General features: G+C 59.6%; 2 protein-coding genes across 2 annotated transcripts; both read left to right on the forward strand.

Annotated features, from left to right (window-relative positions):
- The first annotated feature begins 3,144 nt into the window (after positions 1 to 3,144).
- Positions 3,145 to 17,785, forward strand: TRIOBP (TRIO and F-actin binding protein). The gene is made up of 14 exons (XM_050915376.1): positions 3,145 to 3,189; positions 7,088 to 7,144; positions 7,501 to 7,569; positions 8,035 to 8,124; positions 8,984 to 9,093; positions 9,516 to 10,074; positions 10,721 to 10,831; positions 12,846 to 12,993; positions 13,558 to 13,669; positions 14,145 to 14,304; positions 14,655 to 14,768; positions 15,076 to 15,162; positions 16,088 to 16,251; positions 16,990 to 17,785. The coding sequence occupies exons 1-13, from the start codon at positions 3,184 to 3,186 to the stop codon at positions 16,247 to 16,249; spliced, it is 1,785 nt and encodes a 594-aa protein (XP_050771333.1). The 5' UTR covers positions 3,145 to 3,183; the 3' UTR covers positions 16,250 to 16,251; positions 16,990 to 17,785.
- A 5,565-nt stretch (positions 17,786 to 23,350) lies between these two features.
- On the forward strand, positions 23,351 to 24,333 carry LOC127029657 (histone H5). The gene has a single exon (XM_050915396.1). The coding sequence runs from the start codon at positions 23,529 to 23,531 to the stop codon at positions 24,105 to 24,107; it is 579 nt and encodes a 192-aa protein (XP_050771353.1). The 5' UTR covers positions 23,351 to 23,528; the 3' UTR covers positions 24,108 to 24,333.
- Positions 24,334 to 25,122: the final 789 nt, after the last annotated feature.

Genomic DNA, 25,122 nt, shown 5'->3' on the forward strand with positions numbered 1-25,122 from the left:
GGCTTCTCTTCAGTACGGGCTGGCTCTGTGCACGGGGCTGCAATTGCTGTCTGGGGAATTATTTAACCAAATCGTCTCCCAGCCTTAATCCTGTCTTGTTCCCACTCACTAGCATTTATTTTTTTTTTAAGAGGATTCTCTGTTCTCTCTCCCTCGTGTCCCTAGGGTCAGCGGCTCTCCTGGCACCTCGAGCAGCGCAGCAGAGACCCCAAGGAGCCCCTGCGTTCCCCCAGCCCAGCTCAGCGCCCCGAGAAGGCCAGCAGGAACTGGGGGACCCCCCCACCCTGCCAGCCCCAGCTGGCTGCTGGATAGAGGCAGCCGGAGCCCGCGCTCCACAAGCCCAGCCCGCCGGTCGGAGAGGAGGGCAGGGGAGCCCACGAGCCCTCCCTGGCGCTCAGAGAAAAGCTGGAGAAGCCGAGGGGAGCCCGGCTGCCCCCTGAACTCGGAGAGGGGCCGAGCCACCTGGCAGGCCGGGGGTACAGGGCAAGCCCTGGAAAGGAAGAACCGAGGGGACTCCCTGCACCCCACGGGCCTTGGGAAGGGCTCGGATAAGAGTGGGCTGAGCCGGGCAGGGCCACCGCCGCGGTCCCTCAGCCCTGGGAGACGTACGGAGAGCACGTGGAGAAGCCAAAAGGAGATCTCCCCTCCCGGCCCAGTGCGGGGGGCAGAGAGGCAACAGGTGAAGCCAGGGGAGCCACTGCACCTGAGGGGGCCCGGGAAGCCGTCTGAATGTGGCTGGCAGAGCCTCCGGGAAAAGCTGCCACCCTCCCACCCCGGGAAGGGCACCGGCAGTGACTGGAAAGGCCGAGGCAAGCCCCTGCACCCCACAAGCCCAACACGACCACTGGAGCAGGACTGGAGGGGTTGGGAAGATGCCCACCAAGCGCAGGCATGGGAGAAGGACTGGAAGCGCCAAGAGAAGCCCGTGTGCCATGCGGACTTGATGCGCCAGCTGGAAAGGAACTGGAAAAGCCCCGCTAGATGTCTGGACATAGGACTACGGCCGGATGACAGCTGGAAAAGGCCTGAGAGTCCAGCACAGCGACTGGAGGACGACTGGAAGGGTCCCGAGCATGCACGAGACACAGACAACCCAGAGAAGCCATTGGAAAGTGACTGGGGGAACAAGAGGCTTCTCATTTACCATGTGAGTAGGGCAGGAGCCAGAGGTGATGGGGACCCTGCCAGCTGTAACACTGGCAAGCACAGAGTGGGTGGGTCCCCTGGGTTGCAATTCTGCACACCCCAGCTCCCCGGCTCCTCTGCTTCTCCAGGGGAGCTGCGCTGCCTGCCTGGCATTAGGAGGGGGGAGGATGCTTCCCGCCCCGGCCTGTGTGGGGAGGTGGATGCTCAGATTTGGGAAACTGGGGTGAGGACTAAATCCCCATGGCTTCAGCTCCTGCTTTCTCCCCCTGCAGCCCCAGCTGGGTGGAGGCGCCTTCCCACTGCAAAGCAGCACCGGCTCCTCGGGAAGCCCGCAGCCACGTTCGAATGCCAGTGAGAAGCGCAACAAGGTAGGAGCCAGGCCCTGGGAATGGCGAGGAAGGGCAGCTGCCCTTCCCTGGAGGTCACTGCAGGCAGCACCTGGGTCTCCAGCACTTGATCTGAGCAGGCTCAGCATGGTGCTGCCTTCCCGTGACCTCCTGGGCACCACGCTCACTAACACCCCCCTTCCCTTCATCCTTCACCCATTTCTCAGGTGGGGAAACTGAGGCACAGAGCCTTTTTTTAAAGCCAGAGAGGGGTGAGCAGTAGACCTGGGACTAAAATCTCGGCGTAGCTGCTTTCCTTCCCTTTATTATTTCCCGGTGCTATGATGGCACCAAGGGTTTTACAGGGATGAAGCGGGCTTTAGTGGCATGAAAGAAGATACGGTCAATTGTGTTGGCGTTCCTGGGATACCAAAAATGGCGCGAGAGCGGCTTTGGAGGGCTGCAGAAAGTGTCCCAGGAGCCCGTGTAGCTGGCAGCTGTGCCCGAGTCCCTGCCTCCGTCCCCCCCCATGTGCGTCAGTCATCTTGGCCAGGTTGTCCCCTGCTAGGGCCTGGCTTTGTGCTTTATACAAGGACAAACTGCAGCCGTGCAGGAGGCTCCCAGAGGCCTCTGAAACTCAAAACAGGTGAAATCTCTTCCCTCCTTTCCCTGCCCCAGCCCACAGAGGAGCCCAAAGCCCTGAGCTCTCCCTGCACAACTAGGGTGGTTCACCCCACCTATTCCAGGTTTCTTCAGCATTGAGCTCTGGGCCAGGCATCTTCGCTTTGCCTTGCGGTGAGAAGCATCGCCTCAGTGTAACTGCACAGCGGAGCCTGGCATTTTGTGATGTGCAGCCCCCTGCCCCTTTTCCTTTAGGGCCCTCTCTAGCAATTCCCCTTCCCAATGCCAGCTGGCTTTCCGGGGGCACCGGAGGTCCCCCTGGACCTGCTACCACCTCTGCCAAAGACTGCAAATCGCAGCTTTAGGGGTTCATTTGGGGGGGCAGGGGATAAAACCGAGCAGCTTCAGGAGTGAAGGTGAGGACCCCGCTGTGTACACACACATGACGGGACTGCTGAAAATCCCTGCCTGAAAAAAATAATCCCTGCCTGAAAGAAAACCCTGCCTGGATAAGGGCTGGGCTCCCGGCGGTCCCTTCCTGGGGCAGCAGCGGCTCAGCCCGTCCCTCCCTGGGCTTCAACTTTGCCCGGGCCAGCGGGGAGGGAGGGGGAACGCGGCTCAGCCCCAGCATCGCCCCCGTGCCGTGCCGTGTCGTCCCGTCCCACCGCCCGCCGCCACCGCCCCTCGCCCCGGGGCCGGCCCCCCCTTTCCGTGCGGCCCGGCGGCCTCGCCCGCCGCGGCGGCTCCATTGGCTGCGGGCGGCCGGGGCGGCGGCGGCTGGCTGCCATTGGCCTGCCCGGGCCCTCCCAGGAAGTTTGGGGGGAGGAAAGAAAAGTTTTTTGGGTTGGTTCCCCCCCCCCCACACCACTCCTTTTCTTTCTTTCTTTCTTTTTTTTTTTTTAATAAAAAAAGGGGGGAAAAGTCGAGCGGGGAGCGCGGGGCGGGCGGCGGAGCGGGCATGGTGGGGCCGCGGAAGCCGCCCGGCCGCTGAAGCCGCCCCGCCGCCCTGGCTGCCAGCGCCCGGCCCCGCCGCGACCCCGGCCACGGCCCCGGCCCCGCCGCTGCCGGCGCCGGCCGCGGCGCCCCAGCCATGACGGTGAGTCGGGACCGGCCCGCGGGGTTTGGGGTGGGGGTCGGGGGGGGGGGCTCCTCCACCCGGCCGCTCTCCTCCCCCTCGGCTGGGCCTTTGGGGTGCCCGGCGGGACCCCGCGGGGCTGGGAAGGGGCGGAGGGCCGGCGGGGCCCCCAGCTGTCAGCCACCGCCTCCCCGGGGTCCCTCTGCTCCCTGCCCGCCCCGGGCACCGCTGCTCCCCCGGGGACTCTGGCCCCGCCGGGTACTCAAGGCTGTGGCTGAGGCTCGGTGCCTCCTTGCCTCCCTTCCCCATCACCGCCGGGCTCCTCTCCAGGGCTCCCCGTGGCCACTCGGTAGAGCCGCTTCGTTAGCGGCGGGCACCACCCCACCTAGATAGACATCAGTAACGTTGCACGTAAGCGTGGACTGGGCAGAGGCCTGCCGAGCTCACCGCACCGATGACCACAGTCGGATGCGAAATCCACATCCCCCCAGGCGTGGGGAGCTCCTGCTCCCTGTGGGAACCGGGTGCGGTTTCGGGGCAGGGAGCGTCCCACCCCTGGGGCGAGCCTTCCCCGGTGCGGACGTCTGCCGGCCCCGGGAGGAAGGCTGTTGAGCAGAGTGGGGTAATGGAGGTGACAGGCCGGGCTGTGCCTGCCGGCGTTTCGCACGGGGGCGGTGGGAGAGGGAGAGCCTGTCGCCCGCTTGCTTTTGCAGCGTGTGTAGATTCGGGAGCTCCAGCCTGGGAGTGGTTTTGCTTTCACCAAACTGAGCTGGAGCGGTTTTGCTTTGTGTTTTGGCGTGGGGCCCGTGCCTTGTGGAGCGGGTTCCCTTTTTGGAGAAGAGGAGACATTGTGCTTTCCGGGAGGCCAAGAGCCCCTCGCACCATCTCTCGGAGGTGAGAGGAAGCAGCACTCCAGGACCTGCAGTCCTGAGGAGCTTTTGGGAGTGGGAAGAGCGGGAGGCACGGCGATGACAGAGGCTGGTAATGGAAGGAACACACCTGACCATCCCGTCAGTCCCCTCGGACACCGAGCTTTCTCAGCCTGCCACAGCCTCTTCTCCTCCACTTCTCTATCCTGGCGCCTCTGTACCACCCAGGAGCCATTCTTTTGCTCCCACCCTGTCCCCTTTCCTTCTTTGGTGTTTACATTCTTCAGATACTTGCAGGCTGTTATCACCTCCCCTGTAGCCCTTCTTCAGCCAGAGCAGGCAGCTGCCTCTCCTTAACCTGCTGCTGTAAGCCAGTCCTTCCAGATGTCACCTATGTCCCTGGCCGCTTGGGACCCCCTCCGGTGCCTCTACCTGGCCAGCTGCGGGGGCTGAATATATAACTCTGGTGGGTACAGATGCAACCAGGCAAAACTGCTGCTGCCACCTCACGAGCCGAAGCCTCGCCATCCACAGCCCCGAGCTGCGCTGCAGGGCCATGCATTTTGCCAGGGATGCATCCTGCCGCATCCTTGCATCTCTGGCACCCGGATCTCTCCCAGCGATTCGGCTTTCCTGGACGTTTCCTCCTCCCACTGCCGGGCCCTTTCCTCTGGATGGGGGGTTCGGTTTGAGCCCCGCTCTCTTCTCTGCCGGTATCCCGAGCTCTTTATGCCGGATGAGGAAGCTGGATTTGGTTGTGGGGAGGGGTAGAAAATTGGCTTTAAGCACTTTGTGCATCAACGGATGCCTCATCCTACGGTACCGGCCCCGCTATGACAAGAATAGTTCAAAGCCAATTCCAGAGCTGTGGCTCCGTGCCTGGGGGGTGGCAGGGAGAACGTCGCCGGCAGGGGAAACAGGAGCCCTGTGCAATTTGCCTGCTTGGGAGAAGCCCTCTGGGGGGATTTTCTGGCCCCAGCACTGTATCGGGGGCAGCGGTTCTGGCAGGACTTTGTGCCGGTTTTCCCAGCGGTGTACATCCCATTAATGTTCATTATTTTGGCACCTAGTGCTTTGGGATCGTAAATCCTCAATAAGACAAGACCCAGCTGATCCGTACAACAGCCTCAGCTAGGAGTCCTTTCGCTCCCTCTCTCCCTATATTGTTTTTCTGCCTCCGCGGAGCCTGCCCGGCTCTCTTCTGCCAAGCGCACGTGCGTCCCGGGAGGGGGGAAGGTTGCGCTTTGACGTTTTGCCTCCTTTCCTTCCCTCCCGCTGCTCCCAGTTCAGAGCCGGAGCTGAAGTCACCGGATTGGAAGGGATAACGGGAAAAAGGGTGGAGCTGCTGCCACGGGGAAGGAATTAATTTTCGGGGCACTTTTTCAGGGCGGCAGCGGGGCCGGCGGGACATCCGGGTCCATAGGGATGGGGATGCCTGCGTCCTGCTCGTCTCCTAACCACTGGCAGCGCCTGTCACCTCTGTGGGAGGTGAGGCGTGGGACCCCCCCCGTGCCCTTTTGCTCGGGTTTCCCTGCCTGCCTCCCTTCCTGGGCGGCTCGGGGCCGCCGTTGGATGCTTCTGGCTGGGCCTGAAGCTGTAGCAGCCGGTGATCCTCCCCTTGGCAGGCCTCCCTGCGCTTGCTTGAACCAATAGCCAGAGCGCCGGGGTGGGCCAGCACGTACTGGGCTCTTGCCGCCCCATAACCTTGGGTGTAACCCAAGAGCAGCAGCTAGGGTAGATGAAAGCAGGGGAAGGCTCGGCCCGGCTGGGTGTCCAGGGAGCTCGGCTTGCGGGGTGGCCACAGCCGGCCACCGGGCTCGTTCAGGGAGCATGGAGTGGCTGTCGGCTTGCTGAGCTACCCCTTCTCACCAGCTCGGTCTCCGGTGGTGGTTGTGGCATTAGGGACCGCTGGCTTCCCCAGGGCTGGCAGGTCTGGTTGCAGACTGCTGGGAGGTCCAGCTCTGGCACCGTCACCTCTCCAGCACTGTCCCCGCCTGGTTCGGCTGCAGAGGAAGGGGCAGATCGGCAAACTCTGGCTTCCCGGGGAGAAGAGGCATTGGGCTGAATTATTTGGTGGTGCAACTTCTTCGGAGCCAGCAGGGCTGGGAGGAGGGACCGGCTCGAGCCTGTTTGGCTGAGGATAAAGCCAGGGAGAGCGGTTCCTCTGAGTCAGCTCTCGGGCGCTCCACCTTGGGAAGGAGATAAACTGGTTGGGATGCCGCACCAGTGGCGTGAGGTTAGGAGGAGGCGGGGAGCAGGGGGAAACTTCTTTCTAGCATGGGGTGATCTGGGTGAAACTCTGTTCATCCTCATCTTTGGTAGCTGTGGCCGAGGCTGGGCAGAGGGCAGGCTCTGCAGTGGGAGGGAGCAGAAAGAGCTGGGTAAGAGAGGAGCCCCCAGCATCTCGGAGAGGATTGAGTCTCGGAGGGGATCAAGCACTGGTTGTGACTCTGATTTCATCTCTACCCTGGGGCACATTGTTTAAAGGCAACATGTTTTCACAGCTGTTGAATTGCCTCCTGTACATTTGCGGTGAGGGCTGTTTCGTAGAGAGCTACTCGTGTCTTTAATAAATGATCGGTGGTGAAGTTACCGGAGGGATGTAGCTCTGGGGCACAGACGTCCAGGGTTTGGACAAGGCGTGTCTGGTTCTCTGTGACTTTGCCTCCGTCTCCAAGGCAAGCCCCATCGGTGGCAGTGGAGCACTCCCTTCTGCCCACTCTCCTTGTCCCTGCCTCCCCCTCTCTGAATAAATACCTCCGAGGCACCTTGTGGAAACCTCCCTGCTGCATATTTTCCTTTAATTTTTTTTAAACCTCTTTCCTTATCTCCTGCTTCCTCTTACAGGAACAACTGCCTGCTGCTGAGAGCTAAATCCAGTTCTCCTTCGCCACTGGGTCCTACACCCCCATGAGTTTCCTAAAAGTGATGCCAGGCTATTCCCGCTGTTGTTCTACCACTGGGGACTCGCCTTCCACCCCCTGGCATGAAAAGCCCTTTTGTGGGTCGCTCCAAGACAGTAACCCTCTGTTTTGTCCTTTCCTTTCCAGCCGGATCTCCTCAATTTCAAGAAGGGATGGATGTCCATCCTGGACGAGCCGGGAGAGGTAAGCCCGAGGCGGCGGTCTGCCTCTTCCCCCAGCCCCTGCTGCTAGAGATCCCCCAGTGAGCAGCCGATTTCCTTCCCCCTTGCTCGCTGAGGTCACTCCTGCTGGGAAAGGCAGCGGGAGGCCTTTGGTGGAGGTGCCTCGCTCTGTGTGCAGGCACGGAGGTTCACCCAGCACCCCTCACCCAGCCGAGGGGCGTGAGGGGGAGGTGGAAGGGACGTGGAGGAGGGGGAAGAGAAGGCCGAGAGGTCACGGCGCAGAGCGTCCCTCCCTGTTCCTACGCTTCCCCCGGTAACTGCCTGTCTGCTTCCCTCCTGTCTTTTTCCCTTCCCTCCCCCTGCCTGATCCGCCTGCAGTGGAAGAAACATTGGTTTGTGCTGACCGACTCGAGCCTGAGGTATTACCGGGACTCGAACGCGGAGGAGGTAAGCACAGCCAGCCTTTCTCCAGCCCTCTCTTCCTTCCTGGCCAGGGGGGAGAGGAGAGCAGCCCTGGCATGACCAGCACACTCCCGGGAGAACTGGCAGCATCATGTCCTCCTGAAAGGCGCCGGAGGTGGCGAGCTGCTCTTTGCCAAGGGGTGACAAAGAGGATGGGTGTCTGAAGGCAGGCCAGTGGGGTAGCGAAGCCTGGGGGGGGCTGTCAGTGGTGGGAGGTGAGGAGAAGGGCTGGTCCTGTGGCGGGGCATCTCTGATGCTCTCTATCCACGCTGCTGGCTGCCCCTCAAGTTAAAAGAGGCCATGATGTGCTGGGGAGCTGAGGCTGGCTCCCAGAGAGCTGTGGGGTGAAGGCAGAGGCGGCCTGCACTTCAGTTAGGGTGCCGGCAGGTGATGGGGGCTTTTTCAAAGCTGGGTTTGCACTGATGTCCTAGCGGGTGGCTGTGCTTGCAGGCAGATGACCTTGACGGAGAAATTGACCTCCGCTTCTGCACGGACGTGACGGAGTTTGCGGTGCAGCGCAACTACGGCTTCCAGATACACGTGAGTGTCCGGCACCACGTGGACATGGAGCAGTGGCACCAAGCGACACCGGGTGGGAATGCGTGCTCCCTCCCCGTGCCGAGATGCCGAGAGGCAAGCCGTGCAAACCTTTTGCCAGGACGGTGGCCCGGCAAGGCTGGTTGGTGACACATGGGTGGCAGTGCTCAGGGACACAAGTGCTGCCTGCCTGCAAAGGAAGGAGGAGGAGGAGGCTTTGCAGGGCTGGCTGAAGGCTGTGCTGGAGGCGGCCCAGGAGCCAAGCTAAACGCCAGGAGTGTTTACTTGACCCGTTGGCCAAGGCAGCTTCTCTAGAGCCGCAGGGGAGGGAGTGGTGAGCACTACAGATCTCAGTGTAGCCTGGCTGACCGTGCTCTGAGTAACAACCTGTACCCTGGATCCAGCCCCAGTACAATCCTGTCCTTGGCTACTTGCTGTAGCAGCGGGAGGTGGCTGCTAAGGCAGCACAAAAAATGGTATTTCTGTGGGTGTGCAGGGCTGGGCACTTCACGGTCTGGGTTTCCCTGTGGCCTGCTGCTGTACCCCAGCACTGGTGCCCAGCTCCCAGCACCTGAACGGCTGGATTGCACCAGCTCACATTTGGCCAAAAGTGTTGGCAAAGTTTCTTTGGCCTTTGCTTTGAGATGGTCTCATGGATGATGTGTAATGGGCTTCCCCGCAAAGAGTGTGTCTCCACTCCCATCCCTCCACTTGACCCCAAGAGTCTTTGAGACAGCGGGTCGCCTCTCTAACACTGTCCACCACCCGTGCGAGTGGGTGCCTGGGGGTCTCGGGGAGCGAGTGGGAGCTGCCTGCACCTCTGCTGGGCACTGACGGGGCCTCCGTCACCTCCCTGTTCCAGACGAAGGATGCCGTCTTCACCCTGTCGGCGATGACCTCGGGCATCCGGCGCAACTGGATCGAGGCCCTGAGGAAGAATGTGCGCCCGGTCAGTGCTCCGGACGTCACCAAGTAAGAGCTGCCCTGTGCCGCTTCTCCTCTTCCCCCTCTTGCTGCCCCTCTCCCCTGGCAGGCAGGGACTGGGAAGGCACCTCTGGAAATCCGGCCACTCCTGGATCAGCCCTGTCCTCCACTCCTCCTGAACATGGCCTAGATACACCAGCCGGTGGCAGGGGTTGAGAGCCTGACGGCTCCTGCTCTTGCCACCCGCTTTTTGCCTCGCCACATCAGTTTAGCCCCGTTTCTCCACCAGCATGGCTGGAGCTGGGGTAAATCCTCCCCGCCCTGTGGAGGAACCCATTTCCCCGAGGGATGGGATGCTACAGGCCCAGCTCCGCGCTCAGAGTGGGGTTTTGTAAGGCTGGGCTGAGCGAGGGCTGAGCCTTGGGCAGTTGGCGGTGCCTCTCCTTCACTGGCTGCCGCTCTGGTTTCAGGCTCTCCGACTGCGATAAGGAGAACTCCTTCCGTAACTGTGTCCCCCAGAAGGGCTCACTCCGGACGGAGGAGCAGCAGAGGCCGAGCTCGGGCTCCGAGGGGAACTCAAAGGGCAGTCACTGGAAGGCGGACGGGCAGCGCCATGCTTTTGACTATGTGGAGCTGTCTCCCTTGCCGCAGGACCCCGGGAATCAGGGGTCCCTGCAGAGGACGAGAGGGAGCTTGAGGACCTCCGACCGGACTTCCAAGCATGAGGAGCTGGAGCGGGATCTGGCCGTCCGTTCGGAGGAGAGGCGGAAATGGTTTGAGACCCCCGACGGGAGGGTCCCAAACAGCGATGGCCCAGCAGCAGACTCTTCCCGCAAGGTGGGGGAGCAGGACCTCCCCGCTCCCCCGCTTTCAGAGGACCAGCGGATTCGGCTGAATGAGGAGATAGAGAAGAAATGGCTGGAGCTGGAACGCCTGCCCTTGAAGGACTCACGGCGGGTGCCCTTGACAGCACTGCTGAACCAGAGCAAGGGGGGCCACGGAGACACCAATGAGGCACTGAAAAAGGAGGTAAGAGCATCCCTCCTCTCTGAAACTGGGATTCTGGTGGCCCCTTAGTGTGGTCCCTGGCAGCAGGAGGCTCTGCAGAAGAGCAAGGCAGAGGTGCAGGGAGATCTTCCTTCTTTCTGGCTCCATTTGCCACCCCTTGAGTGCATGGGAGCTTTTGCAACCGGGTAATGTGAGGCCAGAGACCTGCTCTCGCACACCTAGAGAGGTTCCCCAGGCCACGTTTTGGTCCAGGATAAGTTAGTTGGTAGCACTGCTTGTGTGGAGTCTGTGTTTCCTGGGCGTACATCTGCAGCCTCTCTTCTCTGGCTCTTCCCAAGCCTGCAAGCGCTTCACCTGCCAGCCTTTGAAAGGAGCCATGCGTTTGTCTGTCGTCCCAGCTACACGTGCGGTGGTGGTTTCCTCCAGCACCGATCCACCTCTGAAAGTTGGGATGTCTCCTCCCCTCCTTGCTAGCACTTAGCAGGCTGGGGCTGGCTTTGCCGCTTTGGTCCCTTGGCAGGCTGCCATTCCTGTGGGAAGCAGACGTCTCTGTGGGCCATGTGTGGTCCTCCCCATCCCTAAGCCCAGGGTTCAGATGCAGCACGTTGGTCGGGCTGTGGCACTTTTCCACCCCTGGCTGAGCATCTCTCTCCCCTCCCTGGCGCAGGTCCAGTCACTGCGGGCACAGCTGGAGTCCTGCCGGGCCCGAAACGAGAGCCTTCGGGATGCGGCGAAATCCCAGGGAGACGGCCACGTGCCCCGGGGGTACATCTCACAGGTGAGCAGGGTGCCGGACATGGGACCCTAGGGTCGCTCCCAGTCCCAAACTGGGAAATGCTGGGACTCAGCTCATTGCCGAACAGGTATCGCTAATCATTGGGTTGCCATGGTGACCCTAACTGGCCCCACTTGTAATCAATGTTAATTACATAAAGGCTGGTGCGTGTTGCCTGGCCTTAAAGGGACCAGAGTATAAACAGGGAGGAGGAGAGTTAGAGGAGAGGTGCAGGATCTGTGCCCCGCTTTGTGCGTGGGCACGATGCTGGCCTGGGCTGGGGCGTGAGCCGTCCCCCAGCTCGGGAGTCTGTCAGCAGCTTTCTGCTGAGCCGCCTGCACGTTCTCCAGCAGTTTGCAGCTTGCCACATGTGGTTCTTGCTAACAGGAGCTCCCAAATCCCGTGTTAAAAGCAGTCCGTCAGGCCCTGGGGAGCTCCCGTCCCTGCCAGAGCCACCCGAGCCCTGAAGGTCACTTTGACAGTGCAGCCCATTCATTTGCTGGAACGGCACGTGGGAAAGCCTGCAAAGCAGAGTTTGCTCACGCTTCAGCCTCTCGTTTTTCCTCGTTTGTTTATTCCCCCCTGCCTATGGACTCGTCCAAAGCAAGCGAGGTCACATCCCACAGGGATTTCCTGGGGGGAGGCTGCCGTTCCACCACGCTGTGGGGATTTCAGGATGTGCCCTACGTGTTGAAAGATACTGGGGGGGGAAGGAAATTGGGGCTGGCGAAGCCTGTGGTAGCGCGTTGGCTGTACCTAGCCCAGATAAAGAAACCCACAAGTCCCGTGGTGCCCAGCCCAGCCAATGACAACTCGCTCTGTCGTCTTGATGTAATATTTACAGTTCACAGGCCTCTTTATGGTCAAAAAAAGCAAAAGGAGTGGGGAGGAATGGCACCTTGTCTTCCTAATAACTTGGCTCAAAAGGCCAGTATTTCACATCTGAGGCCAAACTTGGCCTTTCCCCAAAGGGCTCGTTCTCTCTCAGTCTGCTGAGGTTCGCAGCCAGTCTGTGGACAGATCACCAAATTGATCCCTTGCCTTTTCCTCTCCTTTGGTCGATCTGTGAAGCTTCCCAGCTTCCCTTGTCTCAGTAGGGAGGAGTAGCCAGCGAGAACTTGCATTCCCACAACGTGTTGCAGTGCTCTTTATATCAGCCTTCGCCTTAGTACTGGGGGAAAGAATGGGACGGCAAGGGGCTGTTGGGGGATGTGATGGCTTCCTGGCTCTCTACTGATGTCTTAGAGGCCCTGCCTTTTTAAAATAATACTCTGGCATGGTTTGGTGGTGAACAAATCCTTCCTGAGGGGCTTGGGGCAGTGCTGCTAGCGTCTGGAGGGAGAACGGAGGCATAGCTCCGAGGTGGGAACCACTTTGCTTTGCTGTAACGCCAGTTAACCATAGCACTCAGCATTGAAAGAACCATCCCCTTGGTCTCAGAGCCATCAGAAAGGAGGGCAAGCTGTGTGAGGAGGATCCCTAAACATTAGGCTTTGGGGAGGGCTCTTTGGCAGCCTCCGTCGGGCCACAGGGCAGTGCAGGGTGTCACTTTTCAGGAGAAGAGGCTCAGTTTTCATTGATTCTGGGGGTTGCTGCTTCGTTTAAAAGGCAGATACCAAGATGCGGTTCCCATTGTTGATCTCCTCCAGCCAGGCAGTGCAGCCTGGTGGAGGGTCTGGACTGGGGTGTTGGGCGCGTTATTCCCAGCTCTTGGCCCAAGAGGAACATTCCTGTCTTGCTGCTTCAGTTTTAAGAAGAGCAAGAGGAATGTTTCTTCCTCTGCAAAGCGCGAGGGGGTTGCAAGATGTGTGGCCCTGTCAAATGGTTGTGTTCAGTGACAAAAGTGCCACCTCACTTTCAGAAGGAAAAGACCCTCCTGGGCAGTGGCCTCATTTCTCTCAAAATGGCCCTGGACTCGAGTGAGGTTTGCAAAGGCAAATATCAGCCCAGACAGGTGCCTGTCCTGGCCTGAGCCCTTCCTCCTGCCCCCTCACCCCTCCTTTCCCCGGCACGGCAGGAGGCCTGCGAGCGCAGCCTGGCTGAGATGGAGTCGTCCCACCAGCAAGTGATGGAGGAGCTCCAGAGGCACCACCAGCGGGAGCTGGAGCGGCTGCGGCAGGAGAAGGAGCGGCTCCTGGCAGAGGAGGCGGCAGCGACAGCAGCAGGTAGGAGCGAACACCAGGCTGTACCCCGGCTCAGGTGGATCCCTCCCACCTCTCCCAAATGTCTCTTGCCAGAAATCAGTCATCCCAGTCATCTGGAGCCGCACTGCTGACCCTACTGGTGTGAGGCTGATGCTCCTTGGAGCGTGAGCTTGGTGCTCCTTGGAGCATGAGCTTGGTGCTCCTCGGACCTGTGCTGCGGGGGCTATTTGGGCTGGGGGGGGAGGGGGTGGTAAAGATGCTGTGGGAAATGGGGTCTTGCCTCTGTGGATGGGTGGGAGGGGGCCAGCACCTTCTTGTAGGCGGGCAGGGCTGGTAGAGGTGGCAGGGAGCTCCCACACTGCCCTGTGTTAGCCTTCTTGGCAGCATTTGGTGTATTGGGATGAGCCTGGGGTGTGGAGAAGGTGGGGGATGCCCTGAGGGCAGAAGGGAAGGAGGGGGAATCTGCAAAGACAGGTCTGGGAGCCTGCAGCGGCAAGAGCTCAGCCAGTTCCCTGGCATGGTTTCCCCAGATGTGCTGGAGCTGGCACAGCCTGATCCCCCATCTCCTGTTGTCCCCCTCTGCAGCCATCGAGGCACTGAAGAAAGCCCACCGGGAGGAGATGAATAAGGAGCTGGGCAGGACACGAAGCTTCCAGCAATGCAGCTCCGTCTCAGATGCCCTCCAGAAGCAGCACCAGTAAGAAACCACCTCTCCCACTCCCCTTGCCCAATGCTGCCGCCCTGTGCCAGTGTCACTGCACCCTGACTGTGGCCGTAGCCCCCAGCTGTCCCGCCTGCCGCCTCCCCAGCTCCCTCCCCGGGGGCAGTGGGTGCCCAGTGGTGACTGCCAGGGCTGCTGGAGCTGTAGGGCAGGGAGGTTTATCCCCTGCCTGGCTATTTTCCCTACAGCACCTCCATTTTCCCTATAGCTTCTTCCCTCTGTTTTCTTTACGGAAAGCTCCTCTGTTTCTCCTGCATGACTTGAAGCTCCTAGAAGCACCACGCTCATGTGCAGGAGGGTGGGAACTGAAGCCTTGGTCCACAGGGAACATTATTTTGTGCCAATGACTGATGTGGGCAGAGGCTGCCCGTGGCAGGGGGCAAGGCGATGCTGGTGGCCAGGGGCCAGGGAGGGTTTGCAGGGCAGCGGTGAGCTGGTGCCTCTTTGGCAGGTTGGACGTGGATTCCCTGAAGCGGGAGCTGCAGGTGCTTTCTGAGCAGTATTCCCAAAAGTGCCTGGAAATCGGGGAGCTCACCCACAAGGCAGAGGAGCGGGAGCAGACGCTGCAGCGCTGTCAGCAGGAGGGGAAGGAGCTCCTCCGGAAAAACCAGGCAAGAGAAGGGCTTTCCCTGCCAGCAGAGACCCCAGAGCACATTCCTCCCTTGTACAGCACAGTCCCTCTGTTAAAACTCCCCTATGTGTTTGTATTTCTTCCCTTCTGAGATTTTATCATTAGAAAGAAAAAAAATCAAGAGTTGGAGGCTGCAGATGGGCTTGTCTTAACTATGGTGTTAAATATGGCGAGTGTTTTCTGCTGGTTGTAGGTGCCGCCGTTGCCTATGGGCCTGGAGTTACAAGGAGGTCTCTAAGCTGGAATAGGGCTGGCATGAAGATGGAGGGGTCAGGACAGCAGAGAGGCCTGTGCTATGGCTACTCTGACGTCTTTTGGTTTTGCCTGCAGGAGCTGCAGACCCGCCTCTCAGATGAGATCGGGAAGCTGCGAAGCTTTATTTCATCGCGGGGCTCTGGGGACCGCTCTCCGCACAACAACGAGCGAAGCTCCTGTGAGCTGGAGGTACTGGGTTCCCCCCCCCCGGGCTGCCCCGCTGCCTCCATCCCCACCCTGTGCCGGGGGTCTCCTCCTCGCAGTGGTTTTGGCTTGGAGTGGGTGGGAGGGAGGCGCCGGATGGAGCAGTGGGGCCGGTGCAGGAAGCAGGTACACAAGCTTCCCCTCCGCCGCTCTCCCGGGCCGCTTGCGCCGTTTCCTGCCCCAGCACTCCTGGCCCTTCCTTCCTTTTCCACCACCGCGCTTGTGCTGGGGCCCGCCGGCTTTTCTGAGGCAGTGGCTCTTGAGTCACCTCTGGTTCCTCTCCCCGGCCCAGGTGCTGCTGCGGGTGAAGGAGAACGAGCTCCAGTACCTAAAGAAAGAGGTGCAGTGCCTCCGGGAGGAGCTGCAGATGATGCAAAAGGTCGGTGTCTTCTGGGAGCCATTGCGAAAGCAGCAGGAGAGGGAGGAGAAGGGAGGGAGGGCGGGGAGCACCAGGGCTGCATGTCAGCAGGGTTCAGCTGGGTTTGACGGGATGCTCAGGCCAAACCCTCTTGTCACCTGTGCTCCTCATCCCCGCTCGCTCCCAAGCGCATAGCAGCCACATGCTCCGAACAGCACAGGCTGGCATAGACTTACCTTGTACAAGGGAAATGTCACAGGGACTTAGCTGCTGGTTTCCCCAGATGTAGGTACATATGAGAGGGGACAAGCCAGGAGCCCTTCTTTCCCAGGCGGGAAGCCCAGGTGAAGCTGGCCCGGCACTCTGCTTCCCCAGCCACCTTATCCGTCCCCTAGCTGTACCCTCGCTGGGTGGACGTCTTTCCTTGGGCACTGTTTCTGGGTGCCAGCTGGCACCCTCCGCTGGCAGCAGCTCCTTCAGAGGGATTTTCAAAGACGCCTGCCAAAGGGGAGCCTGAAAGTAGCTTTGAGACTCAGTGATGCTCCAGGAGTTTATAACTTTCTGGCTTAAGCTTTTTGGCATATAAGTGGCCAGGACTGGCCCTTTCAGCAGCCTGCATCTCTGGTGGAGTTTATTTTTCCCATACGGCTGGCCCAAATGCACACGAGCCATGGTAAAGCCCACATCGCCTCCTCAATTTGATGCTGCAGATCCCCACTGCTGCAGGACCAGCGACTTTTCTTTCCTTCCTGCCCCAGGGTTTGGGAAGCGCTACCTCCACACTCTTCTTCTTAATGGTTTTTGCGTGGCCCAGATTGGGATGGGCTTCAAACCCGGGGCTGGCTCTCCCCTCCTCATCTGCTGGCCCTTCTGCTGGGCTTGCCGTGCCACCCTCCTCCCTAATATCAGCCCTAAAACCTGCTGACCCTTCTTCCTCCCCTGGCAGGATAAGAGATTTGCCTCAGGGAAATACCAAGATGTCTATGCAGAGCTGAATCACATTAAGGTGCGCTCGGAGCGAGAGATCGAGCAGCTGAAGGAACACCTGCGCTTGGCCATGGCGGCTCTGCAGGAGAAGGAGTCGCTGTGCAACAGCGTCGGCGAGTAACGGTGAGCACCGGGAATGCTGTGATGTCCCCTGCGGGTGCAGGTGGCTGAGACCGGCTGCCCCGCTTTGACAGGGGCATGGAAGCTGCCGGTTCCTCCTGCTCCACTCAGCGCTGAAAGTTTAGGCTTAAACTCTTCCTTCTCTGCTTCTTGCATTCTCTCGTCCTGCACCCCTGGCCCTCCTGTTGTCCCTGACGTTCTCCCAAGGTCCCCAGCCTCCTTCTCGCCGTGCTGCTCTTGATGCTCCTGCAGCCAGCACCAAGTGCTGTTCAACCAGGCTGGAGGTGGGAGCCGGCCACATGCTGGCCTTTGCCCCATGGCTTGGGTGACAGCGTGGGGGCAGTTATGTGCTACCTACGTAGGTGCTGTCTCTGCTGCGTTCGCCTTTGAAGCGGTTTCCTTACCGCAGCACGGAAATTTTAGGTCTGCATCAAAGCAGCCCTGACTAGACCCAGCCCTCCTCCCACGCTTGCCTGCAGGCATCCCTGCCACGGCTGGGGAGGGAAGCAGGGTGACAGGAACAAGGGCATCCCGTTGTCCGGAGCGCTGTTTCTTCTTGATTGGATGCCGTGGCCATCGGGATTGGGGTCACCCTGCTCCACTAGCGCTTGCTGGTGGGCGCCGAGATGAGTGGGTCTGTAGCAGGGCGCCAGACAGCCATCTCCTGGGGGAGCAGAAGAGACAGCATTTCTGTGCTCGGTGGAGTCTTTCTAAACCATTTCTGGTTTTGTCTCTCTCTAGGTCTGCTCTTCGTTTGTTTATCTGTTCTTGTTTTGTATTTGCTCCATTCCTCACTTGCAGGGAGGGGGAGGTTGAATCCCATCCGTTATCGCCTTGGCGAGGAATCCCACACACCCCCTAACCTCTTCACTCCCCTCCCAAAGCTTTTTTGATGAACCCCTTTTGGCTGTGTACCTGAGCACGTTGTTTGGACTGACTCCTTACATGCACCTTCTTCAGGATTTTATATGTGAAAATTGTATTTTATAGAGGAATTTTTTCTCCCCGGGAAGAAGGGGAAGAGGAGGGGGAAAACTTTTACTACATCACCAGCATTTTCTAACCTGGAAAAGAGAATCTGATTTTCCCCCCCTCCCCAGCCCCATTGCTCCCGGCCACACAGCCACCTTCGGCACATATTCCCTCTCTTCCAAATGTCTCCGCGGCCCCTCTTGGATGTACGGCGAGGACCATGCTTCCCCTCCCGTGCCACCCCCAGGGACCTGCAGAGAAGACATGCAAGCCATAGGAGGGAGCCGCCGGGGCAGTCTGCCATGGACATGCTTGCCTGGGACTTTTGAAAGAGGAGACCTTGGCAAGAGTCCGCATGATCAAGCTCTCTCCGTGACTGTCCTTTGGCTCCTTCAAGAACCCAAATTGGCAGGAGCCCAGAGCCACGGGGCTTCTCCTTTCCGGGGAAGAGGAGCTGTGAGGCTGCTACTGTACCCGCTGGAGCCAACCCCCCGCCAAGGTGGCAGCTGCTGCTGCTGCTCTGCTGCGCCCTTCAACTTTTAACTTAATAAAGTCTTCCCCTTTCGCTGAGAAAAATGTGTTCCTCGAGGGGAAGGCTTGCCACGTGGCCCTAACCCACTGTGGTGGTGGTGGGGTCATTCTTCCACGTTCCTGTGTGATTTTGGATCATCCTGACCTGTCACTTCCCTCGCTCTGGCTTTGGGGAGGGAAAGCAGCAGGAGTACCCCCAGCCCCTGGCCGGAGAGCAAGAGGAGCCCTGCAGTGCTGTTACCCAGCTCTCTGCTCCACCTTTGGGTTTGGGAGGGAAATACTCTGCTTCACCACACCATTCCAAAAATCCCACGTGGACCCTCAGCCCCACAGAGGAAGAGCTGAGCCTCAGCTGCGTTAATAAATCCAGTATTGGGGGGGGCAGATGGCACTGCAAATTACTGGCAGAGTAAACAGTATATAGAGATCCTGGAGGAGATCAGAGGGATCTCAAAACGCTTTCCTCCTCCTGTTTTTTGGTGAAGCACGTTGTTTTTTTGGCAGGATGGAGGACCTGGGGGTGACCGCTCCTCGTTCAGCCCTATCCCAATATAAACGTGAGCTGTTGCTCTGTAGAGAGGCTGCTGGCAATTATGGAAGAGCCCTAATTGTGGGCTCATGCCAGGGCTGGAGGCGCCATCTGAAGAGGAGAAGATGAAGGGGTCAAGGGGGACCCTTGGATGGAGGTGACGGGTGCGTTGGCTGGAAGGCTGGAGTACTGCGAGACATGGGGATGGGAGCAGGGTGTAAGGATGTGGTGGCAGCCGCAATGAGGAGACTTAGGGCAGCACGCCTTCACTCAGCGTATGGTAACCTTGCCGTGGTATTGGTGGCCCCTGGGGCAGGGTGGTGCAGGCAAATACAGACCCACTCCTCCATGGGCACGGCTGCGGCGACTGCTTTCCCTAGGTAAGTCAAGCTGCGTCATAAGTAACAAATTCCAGTAAAACTGGGTTGCAGGCTTTCGTCACGCGCACGAGGCCCTTGGGCAACCCAGTGGATGGTGCAAGAGGCCAGGTGCTGAGCTCAGCAGCCAGCTCCCCATTGCGCCTGTGCAGAGCCAGGGCTCGCTCTCTCTGGTGCTTGGCCTCCTGCCTCCATCCTAGAAACCCTCCCGTCCCTGTGCTGCCCAAGGTCCAGGCTTTTCCCTCTGCTTCCCCAGCAGGACGTGGCTGTTGCCATCGAGTTTGGGACGGGGTGAGCATTTGGCACGCTGGGGGCTGAGATGGGAAGGAAGGCAAGAGGCGACAGAGCAGCTCAGGGCAACTGCTTCCAGGCTGTAGGGCTTGGTCTTGCCATGGGGGATTGGTAGGGACCAAGAAAGGAGCAAAAAAAGCAAGGTTCAGGGCATGTTGCAGGCTGGGGGGTGTGTGTGTGGTTTTTAGAAAAAACAACCACTGAAACAACAGTCTGCGTGGTTGTACCTACTCCTGGGGGAGGAAACCCCCAAAAGTGGGGCGCTGGGGGCAAGCAGAGGGTGAGCGAGGGGTGAACTGCAGACTGCTGGTGTGTGTGGCTCGCCAGCCCCTTCCCCGAGTGGGTCAGTATCTTGTGTTTGTTTGGGTTGGTTTGTTGGTGTGGTGGTTGTTTTTTTCCCTTCCTGACCGGGGGCTGCTGACCCCGATAAACGTGTCGCGTAAGTGCGGATGAAATGTGTGGGTGCCTGACATGCGGTCGAGCTGCCCCTCCTCGAGGCTCTGTGGCTGCAGATCAGCTGCCAGCCGGGTAGGAGCGTCCCGTCATCCCGGCGTGGTGGGGGACCACCGCCTCCCAAACCGGCACGACGTTAATCGGGCGGCCCCCGTCTCGCCTGCGGCAGGGCGATACGGTCGCCTGGTCGTCTCTGCATTGCTATCTCCTGGCTGCAGGGGAGCTGGGTGGGGGGAGAGCAGTGGGGAGAGGAGGCAGCCAAAATGCTCATGGGTGACAGGCACGATGGCCGGAGGGAGGCCAGCTCTCCACCGCACCTTGCAAAGCCCAAAAAGCATCCCAAAGCGATGCCTGTACCCCATTCCCTCGCGCACAGCCGGGTCGTGGCTGTGAGAAGCATCCCAGCCTTGAGCGTGGGGAGAACCCGCAGCCACGCGGCACCCCAATTGCATGAGAGCCAGCATCCCGGCTCGCATAAGGAGCTTGTCCTTAAAAACCAGCTCATAAATCTTTTAAAACAGTGGTAATGGGTCCAGCAGCCAGAGGCAATACCCCTTCACCATTTATTGGCATCGTTAAAGTCCGCTCTGCCGTTAGCGGCAGCCGGGCTGAGTGGCTTCGTGCTGGGCTGACCACGCTGCATTGCACACCGGGGGCTCAGTGCTGAAGCTCTGATGAGCACAGCTGGAAAATCAGCTAATTTCCCTGTTTTACCACTCAAAAAGCATTGAAGCACTTGGATCTGAGTGCCAGCGAGGCCAAGTCCACTGCCTCTTTAAAAACAGAAACCAGGTAAAATAAAATGTTGTCGCTGGCATTAGTTGCCAGAAGTGCCCCGGTGCGCTCAGATGCCAACAAACAGCTGTCCTGCCCCTACAAACAGGGCCTGTTATCCGGCAGATCCATAGCACATCCACGATGGACGTGGTTTGACCATTTAAGACAAAATCCGCAGCTGGAATTGCATAAATCCCCATGGGGTCTGGTTGAACACAGTGTGGGGAGAAGGATTACAGAGAGGATTCCTCTGACAGGTTCTGTCCTCTGGGGTTCGTCGGAGAAGCGGGATTTCCCACCTCTGCCAACTAACGCCAGAAACGGGAGGCGCAGGAGGCTTGGAGCCGTTGGGTAGCTCTCCTCAGGGAGAAAAGGGGGTGCATGGAACCCACCCCACCCTGGGCATGGGCGCAGATTCCTGTGGCCAAAAATACAGGCGTGAGCCCAAGCCGGGCACGGCGGCATGGGTGGCCCATGGGAATAATTTTTCCTTCCAGATGAGCCCCCTTGTGCTGCCTGCGGTGGGGTGCTGGCAGCACTGGACCCCACTTCCCAGAGGCAGCGGGGCTTGCATTGCCCTGCAGCATCTGCATCCCACCTCCAGCCCCGGCATTCCACCAGGGGCCGGAAAACCCTTCTCGATCCTGGCCAGCTCGTGTTAAGGATGCATCGGTATAACAGTGTGGGGTTTAAGGGGTGCTTTCCAATATCAAGTGGGGCACTTAGGAGTTACCTTGACCGGGGTCCCCCGCCATGTGCAAGGCCAGCAGCAGCCTGATGAGCTGTGACCACCCGTACGCCTTCCCTCCACCGAGTCGCTTGGGGGCACAGGATCTTCTCCCTATTTTGACTGGCTAAAAATTAGGGAGCTAGTCTGGATGAAAGGGTCGGAACGCCCATGTATAGGGGAGAGGGTGTTTGCCCGCCGGCAGCAGCAGCCGTTGGAGGAGGCTGAGCAGCCCTGGTCGGCTGCAGGAGGTGCCCAGGTGACCGGCTGAGATTAGACCCTTAATTTTCAGCTGGCTAAAGTTAGGTAAAGCATCTGCCCTCCTCCCTCCATGCCTCCCCCCCCCAGCTCTTGTCTCCCCATCACTGCGCTGCCCTGATAATGGCTGCCTGGTTTTTAAGGCTGGAGGCTCTGCGGTCAGCCTGCGGCACTGTGCCAACCCCGGGGGCTCGGGGCCGACGCTTACACCCTGTCTCCTCATCTACCCTTAGAGCCCAGTGTACGGGCGAGCCGCTTCTGACGGTTAAAAACTTGGATGCAAATAAAAGCAGATGGTGCCTTATCTGTGTGCGCCTGGGTTGCCTACGTGCAGGCAGCCCGCGATGGCGGTTTATTCCCGGCTAGGAAAAATGAGAGGTCCTTTGGCTGGTCAAAGCGTTGTACAGAGGCCACCAGAGCTCGCCGCCTGTGCGCTCTGTATGGGATGGAAAGTGATGTGTTCACTAGGTCTTAAGCAAAAAAAAAAAAACAACCCAGGGGAGGTGGGAGGGTGGTTATTCCTCTCCGCAATTAGGAGCTCTTTCCTCTTAATAAAATCAAGTGGTTTGCAGGTGCTGCGAACCTTTCCCTCTCCCCAAATGAAGCAGGGCACGTGAAAGAGCGGCACCAGGGAGGGAGGCATAAGGGGATGCCCCCGGCAGCCCTTCCACCAGTGGGAAAGCATCAGGGAGCTGAGTGCCTTCTCCTGGGACAGGGGCACGCCGCACCCTCATGTAGTATGTGTGTATGTCGGGGGGGGGGACACACATCAAATATTTCTATTTCTAATTTCTACCATTTCTATTATTTTCATTTCTATTATTTTCATTTCTATTATTTTCATTTCTATTATTTTTATTTATATTATTTTTATTTTTATATTTCTATATTTATATGTATTTGTATATCTATATCTATTTTTATGCATACTTCTGTGTGTCCCTGGCCAGTGGTTTTCATGCACCTGGGCATCCAGGGTGCATCAAGGTTACAGACAGGCGCTCGCTGTGTATTTTAATGCCCTGCTGAAGTGCTGAGGGGTTTGGAGGTGCCGGGGTTCACCTCCGAGCACCACAGGCGGCTGCGCCCTTGTGTTTTTAAGAAATAAGGGGAAAAACGTCATCTAAATCCTATGGGCAAGATGATGATAGTGGCTACATTTAATCTCCCAGGAACAGCCGACCACTCACCCAGCTGGGAAAGGATGACTGATTGTCGCTGTTATACATCCCTGTTCTGTCCCCTCATGAAGAGTTGTCGTCGTCGTCCCCCCAAAAAGGGGACAGCCTGTTATTTGTGAACCCCGCCACACACATGCGAGGGCTGAGCTGATATCCCCAAAGCACCTGGTGGGGAGCAAAGAGGACGGAGGAGGGGGGCAGAGGCATTGGGCTGTGGGGTACTGCTGCTGAGCCAGTTTTGAGCCCAGTGCTCCCCCTTTTCTCCTTGGTGTCCCCCCCAGTGTCTCCTCTAGTGTCCCTCTTTCTCCCTGTGTCGCTCCTTGTGTTCCCCCCAAATGTCCCTCCCTGATCCCTGGTGGCCCCCCTAAGTGTCCCTCCATGTCTCTTGGTGGTGCTCTGCGTGTCCCTGCCATGTCCCTCCCTGTCTCCCCAGTGTCCCCAAGCGCTCCCCAGTGTCCCCCCATGTCCCCTCCCAGTGTCCATCCTTGTCCCCACCCAGTGTCCCCCAAGTGCCCCTCCTTGTCTCCTCCATGCGCCCCATGTCTCTCCTTCTCCCCACCCAGTGTCTCCCCAAGTGCTCCTCCTTGTCCTGCTGTTGTCCCCTCCAGTGTCCTTCCTTGTCCCTACCCAATATCCCCCCAAATGCGCCTCCTTGTCCCCCGGTGTCCCCAGCCAGTGTCTCCTCCAAGTGCTCTTCCTTGTCCCCAGTGAACCCTCCCAGTGTCCCTCCTTGCCCCAACCCAGTGTCCCCCAAATACTCTTCCTTGTCCGCCGATGCCCCCCACAGTGTCCCCCTTATCCCCCAGTGTCCCCTCCAGCTGCTCCTCCGTGTCCCTCCTCGTCCCCAGTGTCCCTCCCTGTCCCAGCCCGGCGGGGCGTGGCGGGGGACACACGGGGACACCAGCGGTGGCGGGCGGGTGGCGCGCGCGGGGCAGTCCTCCCCGCGGTCCGCGCCGCGCCTTTAAAGGGTGTCTGCGGCGGGCGCGGCCGCAGAGGCGGCGCCGGCGGGAGCAGCAGCAGCGGTAGCCCCGGCAGCCCACCGGCAGCCCACCGCCTCCGCTGCGGTTCTTACCCACCGCTCCTTTCCCAGCCTCTCCCCGCCCAGGGGCGGGTGTCCCGGGCCGGGCAGGCCAGCTTTCCCGCCGTGAGGGGATAGCGGGGCGTCGCAGGGCAAAGCGCTGACCATGACGGAGAGCCCGGCCCCGGCCCCGGCTCCGGTAGCCAAGCCCAAGCGGGCCAGGGCGGCACGGCGGCCGCCGGCCCACCCCACCTACTCGGACATGATCGCAGCGGCCATCCGGGCCGAGAAGAGCCGTGGCGGCTCCTCCCGCCAGGCCATCCAGAAGTACGTGAAGAGCCACTACAAGGTGGGCCAGCACGCCGACACCCAGATCAAGCTCTCCATTCGGCGCCTGCTCGCCGCCGGTGTCCTCAAGCGGACCAAAGGGGTCGGCGCCTCAGGCTCTTTCCGCCTGGCCAAGGCCGACAAGGCGAAGAAGTCCCCAGCCAAGAAGAGGAAGAAGGCGGCCAGGAAATCCACATCGCCCCGGAAAGCGGCTAGGCCCAGGAAAGCCAAGTCGCCGGCAAAGAAGCCCAAATCTGCCGCCAGGAAGGCCACGAAGAAGTCGAGGGCCAGCCCGAAGAAAGCCAAGAAGCCAAAGACTGTTAAGGCCAAGTCGCTGAAGGCATCCAAGCCCAAGAAGGCAAAGCGGTCGAAACCCAAAGTCAAGTCCAGCGCCCGGAAATCACCCAAGAAGAAGTGAGAAGTCTAGAGGCGTTTCGGTACTCTGCCTGTTGGTTTCTGTAAATAGCCTTTGCCTTTATTTTTACCCCTTTCTATTGTGTTTTATAAGGAATTGATCTATTCCTGTCTGGAAATAGCTAGAACAAGGCAGTTAATGAAAGAAAAAAAAGAACATCCTTGGTACGGAGAGTTCCCATTTTTAAGAGTTACTGGTCTGGGTTTTTATTTTGACATCTCAGAAATTTCTTGCGTGTGTCTGTTGTTTTTTTTGACGCTGGGCTGCTTGTCGTGTGTTGGGAGTGATGGTGACTCCGTGTGTCTGTCGAGGCCGTACAGGATTTCAAATCCTGATCCTGCCCCAGCTCCCGGGGGGGGTTGTGTGTTTGCCGGGGCCAGGCAAAGACTCTGCCTGTGTTGGAGGGGAAGCGGGAATTTACAGCTGCAAGAGCCACAGCCTTCCCAGGAGGAGGAAAGGGGGCTCCCTGCTCCCTCCTCTGCTGCCCCGGGTCCCCACCACGGGGCCGAGGCGAGGTGTGCTGGGCTGCTGCTGGGTGTGAGGTCTGGCTGGTGTTGGTGATAAGCGGCCGGCGATGGGGCTGCCCGCCGGCCTGCGGAGCTGCCGCGGCGCAGCTGGGTGGTGGCAGGGACTCTTGGGGCAGGGACGGGACGGAGGAGGTGGAGCAGGGCCAAGGTCTGTCCACGTTTGCTTTCCAGGAGTTGGAGGCGTCCAGCAAGCAGGAAGGGGTTGATCCCTGGGGAGAAAGGACAGACGTGGCTATGAGCGGCTTTGCTCCCTGGGGAGGAATGGGCCCGAGCACTGCAGTGGGCAGCTCTGCAGGCCGGCTGGGGAGGGCAGGCAGGGCAGGGTGAGGCAGGACTGGTGGCACAGCCCCACTGTCACCTCGGGGCTCTGGCTGTGTGCCCAGTGGGGGCTGGCGGGACTCCAGGGCCTGTCTGGCCCCTGCCAGAGCCCCTCCCCAGGCAGGGCTGGGCGGTCCTGACAGCCGGGGCTGACAAGGAACCTGCGGGCCAGC

Source organism: Gymnogyps californianus, chromosome 1, assembly GCF_018139145.2.
Source record: "Gymnogyps californianus isolate 813 chromosome 1, ASM1813914v2, whole genome shotgun sequence".
Classification (NCBI taxonomy): domain Eukaryota; kingdom Metazoa; phylum Chordata; class Aves; order Accipitriformes; family Cathartidae; genus Gymnogyps; species Gymnogyps californianus.

What these genes read in the sequence shown, in the direction of transcription:
- TRIOBP (XM_050915376.1), top strand. An exon ending in TCCTGGACGAGCCGGGAGAG is followed by an intron (nt 7,145 to 7,500) that starts GTAAGCCCGAGG and finishes ATCCGCCTGCAG; the next exon opens with TGGAAGAAACATTGGTTTGT. An exon ending in ACTACGGCTTCCAGATACAC is followed by an intron (nt 8,125 to 8,983) that starts GTGAGTGTCCGG and finishes TCCCTGTTCCAG; the next exon opens with ACGAAGGATGCCGTCTTCAC.
- LOC127029657 (XM_050915396.1), top strand. Translation starts at nt 23,529, where the DNA reads ATGACGGAGAGCCCGGCCCCGGCCCCGGCTCCGGTAGCCAAGCCCAAG.